The sequence below is a fragment of the Bacillus rossius genome, chromosome 8, assembly GCF_032445375.1.
Source record: "Bacillus rossius redtenbacheri isolate Brsri chromosome 8, Brsri_v3, whole genome shotgun sequence".
Taxonomy (NCBI): Eukaryota; Metazoa; Arthropoda; class Insecta; order Phasmatodea; family Bacillidae; genus Bacillus; species Bacillus rossius.
The window spans coordinates 65,674,037-65,687,314 of record NC_086336.1 but is presented as its reverse complement, the minus strand read 5'-3'; the positions used below and the strand labels follow the sequence as shown (position 1 = coordinate 65,687,314).

Below are 13,278 nucleotides of genomic sequence, written 5' to 3'. Positions count from 1 at the left end.
TCTGAATTAATTTTTATACGAGCAACCATTACTGCAAGTGGTAGAAAAAACAAGTGTTGAAGGACAAAAAAAACATAGCTCCCTTTGTAGGCATTACATAGAATTTTTACAAATTGTGTATTAATCTTATAAATTTTATCTAAAACTTTTGCCTGAAACAATTTTTGGTAATGCAAACCATTATTGCAAGGGGCTGAAAAAACCTGGGGTTGAAATAAGAAAATAAATAAAACTACCATACTCTATGGGATAATATTTATTTTTGTTGAACTTTTTAAATATTGTTGAAAACTTTGGTCTAAATTAAATTTTATATCACAAATCATTACTGCATGGGGTGGAAATAACAAGGGTATAAAGACAAAATGTCATTACTTTGTTTAATATATATATATATTATCAAACCCATTATAATATATTGTAAAACTCCTAAACTTTATCTAAAACCTTTGTCAGAAACAATTTTTGATGAAATGAACTATTATTGTAGAAACGGGTTGAAACTAAAAAAAAAATCTTTCTTATCAAATTTGTCAAAATTTATTGATAACCATCTTAATATTACCTTAAATATTTGTCCTTAAAATTTTTTATTTGATTACGTATGAGTGGTTGAATGTATAAAAATAGCATTTGAAGATCAAAAATAATTGCATAACTACCTTAGTAGGCATAATATGAAATGTGTTAAGACATTTAATACTGGATGAAATCAGTTTAAAATTTTAAAATATTTTTGCTGCATGGAATATGATAAATTTTTAATCAGTATTTTTTTTTTATGTTGGCGAACATATAGGATGTTATGCACATTATGTTTTAAAAATGTTCCAGGAGTTTATAGAAGTTTCCAAAACATTTTCCAGAAGAAATAGGTACTTCGAAAACTACCTACCCCTGTAGGCAATGCCGAAGGGATTTTTTTTATTCTCATCAGTGAATTTTTTAGTTTTTTTAATGAAATATTTAGAGTCTTAAAGCATACAAGTTTGAACTAAGATAAATTAAATGAACAAGCCATATCATACGAAAATAAATGGATACAATGACTAGAAATATAACAGGTAAATGAACTAACAAAGTGGTCACTATTTTGCCAATAAAATCCTAGATATTTCTGGAGGTGAGGTCTCTTAACCACCTGTATATTTTCTCCAAAATTATTAGCCATGCATTTATTGTCTATTGTTGTTCATTGTCTGTTTAATATTGTGACTTTCATTCTACCCACCAGCCACCACTGTAATGAAAATATTCATGATTTTGTATGCATAATAATATTGGAAACCTTGCATTCACATGTGAGCTTTTGAGATAGCTGTTCTCACAAAATTATATTTATTTTTGACGTGACGTCTAATAAATCGATGAACGCCGGCTGCACGCACGAAAAAGTGTCCCGTTACGCACATTGTTCCTTTACGCTGTGTCCCGTTACGCTCATTGTTCCGTTACGCTGTGTTCCGTTACGCTGTCGGCGAGTGCAGTAATAATAGGTTATGTTACAAATGACTAAAAAATTATGGTGATTCATATAATTGATGATAGATATTTGATTACAGTTTATTTACACGAAAACTTGTTCATAATTTATTATATTTAAACTTTATAGCTAAACACCAGTTTTTAAAATTAATTACAAGTCATCTACACGTGACCTGTTTCGTCGACTGTTTATAAAGTGAAGTGAAAAGTTAATGTAGTTTTCATTGCTTATTACAAAAACAATTTCGGCAATAAAGGTTAATTATTCTTGCATTTTAAAAATCTGATCACTAGTATAATTTCAAGTATTTATTCTTTTATTATTATAATAAAAATTATTCAGTTTTATTCATAAAAGTATGCAATCATTTCATCAATGGTTTGTTATTACGTCACTCGTCACATTAAACTATCGTCCGTAAACCGACTTTACAGACAACCAATTTTTTTTGTTGGGGGGGGGGGGGGGGGGGGATGAAACGTGGCAGTGTTCTCTTCATCGGCCCGCGTGACCCCCGCACAGCCGACACTCGCCTGGCCAGAGAGGCGCATTTCTTGTGCGTTGTATTCAGCAAACTTTCATTGAAATTAATCTACAGTATTAAAAATGTTTCTTGCTGTAAAAATTTATGGTTACAACAAATCTTTTTTTTAAATACAAAATACTTTTTGATTATCAATTTCACTTAAAGCAATATCTGATGTCATAGTGAAGTACAAGCATCCAAAACAAACCATTAACACTATTGCAGTTGCAGAATTTTCTGTCAGCGATGATAAAAAAAAAAAAAAAAAAAGTAAATTTATTTTGTAAAATTTTAAATTTCATTGTATTTTGAATTTGCAATTTTTAAGCAATTATAATATTAGAATATTTACTTACTGTCTTACAGAGTATTGTTGGCATTTACTTAACATCTTGAACTTTGTTTTAAAAAATTGTAATATATGTATGATGTAATTAAATAAAAGGAAACCAAATAAAACCAGTAATATATTATTTTACCGAGGATAATCTATGAATTTAATCACTCAGCCTCTACAACAGGGTAATACTGTCGAGTAACTGTTCGTACCGGTACGGAGGAAATGCAGTTTATCTTGCTGTGTTGTTTCTGAGCCCTCACAACGCCCAGACATGCACTCACATTGGGCCGCCGCGGGGAACTCGAGAGAATGACGGGTGATGGGCACATCCATTGGATCGTGTGTCCTTTGCTGGAGTGACAAGAACGGGATTAGAGTTTGTTTGTAGGCACCGGCGTTGCCACATTATGTAGTTGTTTAGAAATTTCCTTATTCTTAATGCTAGGTTTCAGTACCAAATCAAAGATTTCCTTATTCATAAAATGAAATGTACTCAAACTGGACAAAAATCCTTCACAATTTAGAGGACGTACCCTTTAAATGTGTAATATGTGACGTCAACCGGGGCTGCGCCCTCCCTAACCTCTATGTGCTTCATGTCTCACCCCTGTAGGCTCCACCCACCCCCACCCTCTATGACCCGCGCGCGTGTGTGCGTGTGTCGGCCCGCGCCAACCGGTGTGATTTTATTTATTTATTTATTTATTTTCCTAACCTAACTAAAACTAAGTGTATTTTGGAGGGGTCCGGGTTAGGGAGGGACCTAGGTGCGTCTCAGTGCTTCGCTCCCGAACGATGCCGAGCGTGGACGAACATTCCCGAGGCAGACTTTATTTGATATTAAATTAATTATGTAATTTTATTGTTTTTAGCCAGTAAGCTAATTTAATTATGGGTTCATGTACGTTCATTTGTTTCCGGTGGCACGCCATATTTAAATACGTGGTAATAGCCGTTGGCCGGATGTGAGTGTTGCCGGAAGGCGGTCGGTCGCCGTCGCTGCCTGAGGAAGGAGGGAAGCCTTTTTTTCACAGACGAGAGAGCCAAACGCCCGATCGTGCGTCTTCGGTTTTTTTTTTTTTGTTCATTGTAAATAAATATGACGGTGTTGATAAAAGCATGCTAATGTCATTTAGGTTAGGTTAGCAACATTATAAATACTTTAAAACATTTTGGACGGTTGATTTGGTTAGGATAGCTATATTAAAGATACGGGGAAAAAAGCATGAACTTCGGGTTTTGGCTCTCTCGTCTGTGAAAAGAAGGCTTCCCGAGGAAGGAGCCTCACGCGCCCGTCATCGGCAACTCTCGACGACTACCAATCAGCGTCCATCTGGCTATTTTTATATACAATAAACCATTCTTCTTTAACTTCAGGGCTTGCCCGAGCAGCAGATTGTTTTTATTTACGTTTCATTTCGTTAATGTATCAGTGTGTTTAGTGCGCGTGGCCACGCGGGGAGGAGACTGGGGCGTGTGGGCCTGCTTCGTGGAGTGTGACCCCCGCTGAGAGGGGCCGTACAGGGGGGGGGGGGGGGGGCTCGCTGCACACTGGTGACGTCACAGCCCTGAGAGCAGAGTCGCCGCATGCCCGCAACACGTGTGGTGGCGCCCTAGGCGTGAAGTCGAGAATCTGAGCCCCCTTTGCGACAGCTAATGTTTTTGGAGCTATTCCTTGCAGCTGTACTTAAGTTCTGCGTCACATTTGGGTCTCTGTTTTTGTGTCTTTTTTTGAAGTTGATAATATTTATTTTTTGTTTTGTAATATTTATTAACTAGTAATAGAGGGTAAACTAATATTGAGATAAAATGCAAAATTATTTGATGTGTAAATTATTTTTCAGATTTTTTTTTAAACACTTTAAATACTTGCTTATTTATCCATACAATACAAATTAGATGAATTAATTTAATCAAAAATTAAAAATATATGTGTTTTTTATGTCATGTATTTTGGGTATGGTTTGAGTATTAAATGTATATTAGTATACTATATTATACACCGTCCAGATGAACAGTGAGCCAATTTTTATTTTGTTTTGACATTATGTACAAATTATGAGGTTTCACTGTAGTGGGACCAACCAGGTGGTTGATTTTTTCCAAACACTCTTTTTAATGTTTATAATTTTAGATTTGTTGTATTTGCTGTAATGGCAAGGCAATTTTCACTATTTCTTATTTCAAATTGGAAAAGTTAGTCATTTTATAAAAATAACTTAGCACTGTATATAAAATCAAACTAATTGATTTTTACTTAACCAAATTTTATTGCTAAAATAAATATGATACACTTTAAGATTAAGTAATATTCTTTTGCAATGGATTGACTCTTATAATTTTTTTTACAATAAACATCTTTTTAGAGCAGAGCATTACTAAAAATACCTCTGTGGATTCCGACTCCTCGACCTGACTCGCTAGTTTGGCAGAACAAGTTGGCACAGCAGGCTGCTGTTGGTACTTGCTAGCAACTTGACATACAGCCAGCGCAGTACTCGCATCCTCAACCAGTAGCATTTGGCACTTGAGGCTAACAACTTTTTTCTTTTACAAAACTAGTCTAAAGGCATGATCAGCTAGATGCAAGAGAGCATTGCTACCAACCATTTCACTCGCAGGGACACAGTAGCTTGCGAACCGTATTGCTTGGCGCGAAGACACCTGTGCCGACACGGTGAGGCATCTGACAAGGCCAGTGTCTGCACAAGAATACTGTGGGGAGTAACGAGCAACTGTTTTTAGAACTTACCAACATCTTTTTTTTTCCTCTCTAAAATTACCCACTAAACTCAAACTATCCATTACAAATTAATTACATATTGTCATGAGCCTTAAACTCTGATGTGGGGCATTGTTGCCCACTCTATTAATAATCTCATCCTCCGGCACAAAAAAATGTGAGTGCATGAGGAAACCTCTGTAGGTTTTTTTTTTATCACAATGTTGGTTCAGCGACACAGTAATAGTCCATGCACAAGTTATATTTTCTACTGAACTGCAGTTCAGACCAGACATTTATCATGGAATAGTTGGATAAACTTAATTCTGATCTATTTTCTTTTGTTCACCTAAGCTGAATGTATGCATAAATGCAGTGAGCATTAATACTTATTGTTGGTTTCCATTTTGTCTCGTGATAAATGTATATTACCCAATTATATTTGTTGTTAATGATATTGGGAAATTCTTATCATGCACTGATCATATAAGAAAAATAAACAGAAAATCCACAGATAAAGAGCTTTCTATGTAGTAAGTGCAAAACAAACGTATATAGAGCTTAGTTAAAGGTAAACTCACAAAATATGTACTGAGACAAATGATCTCTATAAGAATAAATGAATCAGACTCACGTGAAAACTTACAATGTGTTGGAGATTGTCTCTTCTAAGATAAATAGCTGCTATAGATGTCAACAGTGAGGTCAGTGTGAAACAATACATAGCAATGCAATGATTCAAGTAAGACAACGGTAAATTGACAGCGAAGTGTGTGAGTGTGTTCTCATGGCTTCTTGCTGGAGTTCCTCCTGTCTGCGTCGGACGTGGCGGAGTACAGCCCCAGCTTGATGCCCACCTCCCTGGGCTGGCGGAGGGTAGCGCGTGGCGGGAAGGGGTCGTACTTCTTGCCGCCCCGCGTGGGGCTGACCACCGCCCGACCGCTCCTCGAGCCGCACGGAAACAGTTCGATGTCCGCCTCCTTGGGGGCGGCGGCGGAAACACGGTCCTCGCCCGTGACGACGTAGGCACTTTCACTGGGAGCGCGGTCCGCCGGCATCCTTCGAGGGCCGGGTTCCACGTCAGATACTCTGTCGACGAGTGGAGGTGTGGACAGTTCGTTGGTGCCCAGCGTCAGAGACGACAGTGACTTGGTGGATACACCCTCGGTGCTGGAGTGGGAACGCTGCGGAGCACCCGTGTCCTCTGTGCTCGGGTTTGGACGGTCTGTGACGTCAGAGCTCGGTGCTCCTGTACTCCAGCGCTTAGAAGACGAATTCTGAACATCTTGGGAATACAATTCTGAAGAAAAGGTGGTTTGATGTTGGAACAAGTAACTCTCTAGTTTAGCACCAGGGTATGAATCATCACAAGCTGTTGTTTCCTTCTGTGCTTCTTTGTGTACATCATCTTCTGGCAAAGTGTCAATGTTTCTCATAGTGGAGCCAGGTGATGAGGGAGAATCTTTTGCACCCACAAATTGCTTCAGATTTTTATTAAATGAAGTGTGGGGTAGCCTTTCATTAGTGTGTGGCTTGCATTTTTCAATAATTATGTCATCCTGACATTTATCGGCTGCTATAGTAGTGCAAGACTTTTGAAACGATGTGTTGAATGACCTCAGAGCATCTCTGTCATTCGAGTCAAAAGTGTGGATTGTGGATCGCCTCTTGTCATCTAATCGGCTGTAATGGTGAGACATTGATTCTTTTCCATTCAGTTTAGTTTCACTAGGCTCCACTACATAATTGGAATGGAATTTATCACTGTAGTCTGATGGTGCAAAACTTAAAAGAACAGAATTTTCATTACGTGCCTTTGAGTGATATTCCTCCAGGCTTAGCAGTTTCGAGTCCAGCTCTTCTAAACTTGCTTCAGATTTTTGTGAAATATTACTGCTTCTTGATACCAAATCTTTATTATTGTGGATTTTACCTTCAACTATATTTTTATCTTTTGTGTTGTCATCTCTACCATTTAATGGAAAAGCTACTGGTCGTTCACTCTGTGGTGTAGTGTTACATAAAAGTTTGGGTTTAAATGAAGTTGGGACTTGCTTGTATTTATTATTTTTTTCAATTAAAATTATAGGTTTTGCTTGTGTTTCAGACCCAGTGTTATTGAATGTAAAATTATCCTGTGATTTTGATCTAGCATATTTTCGTTCTGACACTTCAACTGACAGTTGACTCTGAAATTGTTTCTCTTGTGATGAGTTAAAAAACTGTGACTTTTCAGTCAGATGTGTTGTGGAAGTTGGTCTTGGACCAAAGACACTGTTGACAGAATCATCATCGTTCCTGCTTTCTGAGAGTTCAGGCTGCTGGGTGGTGCCAACTGTTTTGTCTGTAAAGATAACTAAATGTAAATCATCTCTATATTGATCACTGTTTGATGAGCTTACATCGTCGCTATTGCTTGTCTCTGCATCCAACATTCGATCGGAATGACGACTTTGGCACTGAGTGATGCGCTGAAGTATTTCAAAGTTTTCCTGAATTATTTTTAGTGCTCGTTCACTCTTCCTGCGTCCAATTTCGTTCAAAGAGTACTCTTCTGTTACTTCCGACAGTTCCCTCATATTCTCGCCACTGTCACTTTGTATTATAACTGTCGTAAGTGCTTGCGTTTCTTCATTAGGGTCTGTAACAGAATCAACACCTATTGAATCATCACCTTCCATTTCATTTGTGCCTACAGCTTTGTCGAAGATGTTTTTGCCATTGATGACCTTGGTAGGATATAGATCTTCTGTTTGTCGATCTTTGTAAATGGGATTGATGTTAAACACACAGTGCTCAAGCTCTTGAGCGTTCATACTTTCTACTGGTGACAAGAGAGGAAAATTATCCGTTGAATGATTATTGTCTGTATCCTTTAAAGTTTTTGTTTTATTTAATGATGACACAGTAATTGGCCCTCTACTAATTTCTTGCTGTTCGTTCATGTTGTTCGCTGCAGTTATGCCTTGAATCATGTCACTGATGGAGTGCAAAGTGCACTCCCTGGACTTGTAAGTGCCATCAGTTCCTTCAGTAGGAGCTGTAGTAATCAGCTGTCCACAGTAGAGTTCACGTGAAGAGGGAGAGAGCAGGTCGATGCCCCTTTTCATGGAATTTTCATCTGCAGGAATATTTTCTTCGGCAAGTTGATCTGCGTCTGTTGAACATATCTCATTCATGATGTTAGTCAAGCCCTGCATACTTTTGTGGTAAATATGATGCTGAATTTTAGTGTCGGTTGGTTTTTCAAGCAAACCACATTTCATTTCATCCTCGTTTGTAAAAGCTTGGGTCTGGCTAGGAGTAGTTTCTGCCTGCACCATGTCTGTATCTGCCATATTGAGGGCGGGGACTAGCAAGTCTTTAGACACGCATCTTGTCTGAGATGCAAGTCCTGGGCCTGAATCTGATGGGGAGGGGATGACTTTTCTAACTGCTGAATGGTTTGTGGCTTGTGAAGGCAAATCTGGTTCTGCAAATATAACTGCTGATGGAACTTCAGAATCATCTTCGACCCTGTCGCTGGCTGGCGAGGTGCGTCCTTTGGAGGCTCTTTTTGGCGGACACAGTTCCGGGGAAGGAGATGACGAGACGTCAGTGGAAGGGGGTGGAATCTTCAGCAAGTTGTCTGAGGGCGGAGCATAGGAGGAAGCGTCGCTGACGCTGGTGGGCTCCTCGGAGTCGAAGTCGCTGAGGCGATCCGGCTCGTCGCAGAGCTCCGTCGAAGTGCTGCTGCTGCTGCTGCTGCCGGCGGTGTCGTCATCGCTGCCGTCCTGCTCGGGCGCCTCTCTCTCCTTCGTGTCCCCGGGGCCTGCAGAAACAATGTTCAGAGAACTGAGGCGTCCCACACCCAGACTAACAGGGCCAGACCCCAACTCCAGAGTACTGGTCTTTCATGCCACTGTGTAAAGAAAATTATTTAGAAGTCGGACCCCACCATTTCATGTTATATCTTATACCAGGGCAGATTCCACAGTCCTTAAACTTGAGAAATTGTAAACTTATCTTTCTCTTTTGACTTGTATTAAAACATGACTTGTTATACACAGAAAATTATTGCTTTTCTTTGATGAGGAAAATGTAATGTCTTCAAAATAAGTGAGTTAGTACTATGTTAAAACAGAACTTATAAAATAAATTGCCATGGCCAAACCTTAAATATATATATGTTTGCTTAGTACATAACAGAAAACCATTATTATCTACTAAACAAAAGGTTTTTAGTAACAATAATAATAAATATTTCATGAAAAAATCTTGAGTTTGCTAGGTTAAATATGTTTAGTGTGTCACAGTTGCGCACGTAAACACGGGGTACAGTAATATAGACTTGATGTCACAATGGTCTCAGGACCTCTGGAACAGGGCTCTGGTTGGTGCCCGACTCGACAGTGGTACTGACAGGCGCACACCTGGGTTGGCGACCCACTCCAGCCATCCTTACTTCAGTTCTCCGTGGGCTCCCAAGATCACGCCAGTTAAGGCCCTGCCCACCGGGGCACACATACTGTGTGCAGAGAGCGACGCTTGTTTACAAAAAGCATTTAAGACTGCATTTTCATTGGAGTGAAGAAGGCTGACATTTGTGTTTTCAGAATAATTTTTTAGATATGGAACACCAGGTACATTTAGTTGAAAGCGCTCAAAGGACTTATGTTACAACTTTGTCTTCATTTCTCCGCTTTGCATTGTTACAGTTATCGCTCAAAGCTCACGGTTGCCTCGCGCCGCACTACCACATGTAGACCCGGACCAGCGGACCCTGAATGGTGGGCTGGTCCCTCACAACATAGCCGAGTCCATCCTTATTCAGTTCAGTGTGTTGCCATCTGTAACGACCTAGCTGTGGGCGAGACGCCAAGCCCAAGCAACACTAGGATCGTTCCTCCCCATGACGGCCGCCGAGAGACTGGCGTGCGCCTACCTGGTGCCGGGAAGTCGGTGCCGTCAGTCGCCTTGCCCTGGCGCCGTCGGGCCGCGTCCTTCCAGTGCAGCGTCTCCCCCGGGTGTGGCCGGCGCTCGGCATGGGGCGTCCTGGCGACCCGGCCTGCGGACACTGCACCCCACTTGTCCCCTCCTCGCCCTTCGAGCTCGTGTGGAGCAGCTGTTGCCAGGCAGGTCTTACTCCCATGGGACACATGGAGCTAAAAACTTAGCTTAAAGCAGATAGGTTTTTAAAGGATGGTTAAATTCACAACTCTTTCAGCAATCATGCAAGCAGAGAAGTCCACACCAGAATTTAAAGAAGGGGGATGTATACAAAAAATTATATAATTCTTGACAACGTTATGCCTGTGCGGCATTCAAAAATTGAGCAACTATTTGTAGTTACTCGGCTGGAATACTACGTTTTAAAAGAAAAAAAATTGTGCTGTAATCGAGATGAAATTTATTGAGGTAAAACTTTACAGCCAGTTGTATAAGTCAACGCGATGTCTCCAGAGCATAACGAAAAGTGTAACAATTAGAATATATTAGTGTAACTGAATTGCTATTTGCAGCTATGTTTGTTCCTCTGGCACTTCTATGGCGACACCAAACAACAACGCTACTAGCCATATGGCTTTGCGTCCAAACGTGCCGTGTGCAGCGGGGTATGCCAATCCATGCTTCGGGTCTAATCGTACAAATTAACAAAAGGTATCATATATTAAAACATTATTTATGTGATTAAAAATTCTTAACTTTAATTGATTATAGGAAAATGCAATTGCAAATGCAGTTACAGTAATAATCGATTCTCAGGCAGAAATCGACCAACCAGTGGTGTCGATCGCTCGAGGTTCTGCACTAACCCATACCACACTACACTTGTTCATATCACTCTGTTAATTGCAAACATACCTCAGTGAGGCAGAGCGGGGGCATAACGGCCTGTGCGAGCAGAGGGAGTACATACGAGTGTCATCAATGTAAAATTTAAAACAAATTATTTAACATACCTATAACCTGTAATAAATGTAGTATATTATCATTAACCCTAAATGATGTGGAATCACGATAGTTGAAGTTTTATATTTTAGCTCAGAAGGAACTTGCTTAAATCGCAGTTGGCAGCAGCATCATCAGTGAGCTGATGTGGGAATACACACACCCTCGAGTTGTAAAGGATGGCGGGGTGTTGGTTTGGGGCAAATGGTAGCAGAGCGGTGAGTGAGTGGCGAGGCGGACTCACCTGGCGGGGCAGACCGGAGCGGGGGCACAGCCCCGGGAGGAGGCCCCAGGCGGCGGCCTCGCACGCCCAGCAGTGCGCTCTTGCCCAGCAGCAGGTGGTTCATGGCGACGGGTGTCGGCATGGACGGTCCCAGGGTCTGGCGCGAGCAGGCTGCTGCGGGCACAACCAGGGCTGCCACTACACCACAACTCTTTACCTTCGCAATCCACGCTGGGGCTGACTTTACTTTCATTTCCAGTGTCTGCTGTAAGTGTGTCTGCACTGATTACGGGAGCAGATGTCAGTTCCCAAAACATTGCAGCAGTTCGTCTTGGGAAGCTTACTGTGATGTCATTGTGGTGTCCAGAATATATGTTTAGTATCATCATTGGATTCGTGTGTTTGTCGGTGTGTTGTCCAAGGTTTATCTTTCGTCCTTGTTGCAAATGTCTCGTCGTCAGCCCACTGTGTTCACCTGTCCTGTGGTATGTTTTTCATGACTAATTCATTAACACGGAATTCTCAGTGCTGTCCATGAATTTAACTTTAGACACCGACTGATTTTGGGTTGTTTTCTGTGTGTGTATCCATCTCTTATTCTACTATCGAGTTTCTCTGTGACATACAGTGTTACTAGCAATGGTGTGTGTAAAAAAAAATATATGTGAGCGAGTCATTCAGTACTTGCTAGTGATGTGCTACATCTGACCTCGGTAACGAACAAATTCGTGTGTTCTCATGTTGGAAATAAACTTACAATACAAAACTATGATACAAAGTTTAATGTAGAATTCTTTGAAACAATGCCGAACATGATAAATATATGCAAATTGCGTTTTTGACTACATTTCTGAAAGCGAATCAAACATAGTTTCCGCACCCGCCGCTAAAATTCGCTGCCGGAGCAGCTTCGTAGACGAGTGAAACGTTCTATTTGAAAAACAAAAAGTTAAAGTATATAATTAAACGGCTTTGATAAAAGCGAAATAGACTTGAAAACTACAGATCACTGGCTTTGTTCTTGATTTTCGATAAGGAATTTTATTAATTTACAGTCCCCATTGTTAAAATAAATTGAACAGTTAATACTATTAAGTTTCTCTTTGGCTTTGTGAACTTGGGTTTGCGCCGTCCGCTACAGATGGCAGCACCGTGGTTGTTAAACATTTGGTTCCATTATCAAACTGACTCGTACCAATTGCTGTATACCGAGGGCTAAATTGTTACACACAAGAATAAATCTTCCTTATTACAAGAATCGTTGGAACACAGGGTACCTGTGAGGATGATGTGCGCCTGGCGCTGTCGCTCCCGCAGCTTGGCGTACTGCTGCTTGAGCGCGGACACGTCCAGGGCGAGGCGGTCATGGTCCGGCGCGGCCAGCAGGCTGCCGGGCGAGGGCGCCCGCTGCGAGTCTGCACAGCCGGGCCACCAACGCTTCACTCTACTCATTATCAACAGTCATGCTTTCAATGGAGATCCTTAGTGCTCAGCATGCTCGCTCTTTATTGGACCTTGAAAATATGTTGAATTAGGTAATATAACAGTTTGGCAAGGCCAATAATTGTGCCCACTCGAAGAGCTCTAGAACACAACAAGGGCCACAGGGTAGGGTAGTTAGGAATGCAGGGTGTGCAGCGGTGAAGCGTGCTACCTCTGCGGCGCGGCGAGCGGAAGACAGCGGCGATGCCGTAGGCGGCGGCCACGGCCATCTTCTCCTCGTCCTCGCTGGACTCCTCGTCGTCGTCGCTGTAGAAGAGGCGCAGCCCCCGGCGCGCGGCCGTCGACACGGTCTGCGTCCACGGCGTGATGTTGTACAGGTACCTGTCGCGCAGCTCGCCCACCTCGGCGAAGGGGAACGGCGCGACGCGCACTATCGTCTGCACACCCCCGAGCAGCCATAGTCAGTCGCCACCCATTGGTGGAGAAAAGTGAAGCATCCAGGAAAGAAGTCATATGGATCAGGGAATTTTATGCCATGGCTCCCCACTTGGTAAAATTCTGTATTGGAACCCGTCTTTGATAATCTGTGTTGAAAATGCATTAAAGG

General features: G+C 41.4%; 1 protein-coding gene across 6 annotated transcripts in view; it reads right to left on the bottom strand.

Moving 5' to 3' along the window:
* Window positions 1-4,602: 4,602 nt before the first annotated feature.
* LOC134535110 (uncharacterized) overlaps window positions 4,603-13,278 on the bottom strand; it is a 94,193-nt gene continuing 85,517 nt past the window's right edge. For 5 of the 6 annotated variants that reach the window (XM_063374027.1, XM_063374026.1, XM_063374030.1 and 2 more), the window contains 5 exons: window positions 12,883-13,108; window positions 12,506-12,643; window positions 11,250-11,402; window positions 9,999-10,130; window positions 4,603-8,885 (listed from right to left, as the gene is read on the bottom strand). In XM_063374027.1, coding sequence (XP_063230097.1) covers window positions 5,860-8,885; window positions 9,999-10,130; window positions 11,250-11,402; window positions 12,506-12,643; window positions 12,883-13,108 — 3,675 coding nt within the window. In that variant the 3' untranslated portion in view covers window positions 4,603-5,859. The remainder of the gene's footprint in view (window positions 8,886-9,998; window positions 10,131-11,249; window positions 11,403-12,505; window positions 12,644-12,882; window positions 13,109-13,278) is intronic. The other variant, XM_063374028.1, reaches the window with a different exon arrangement.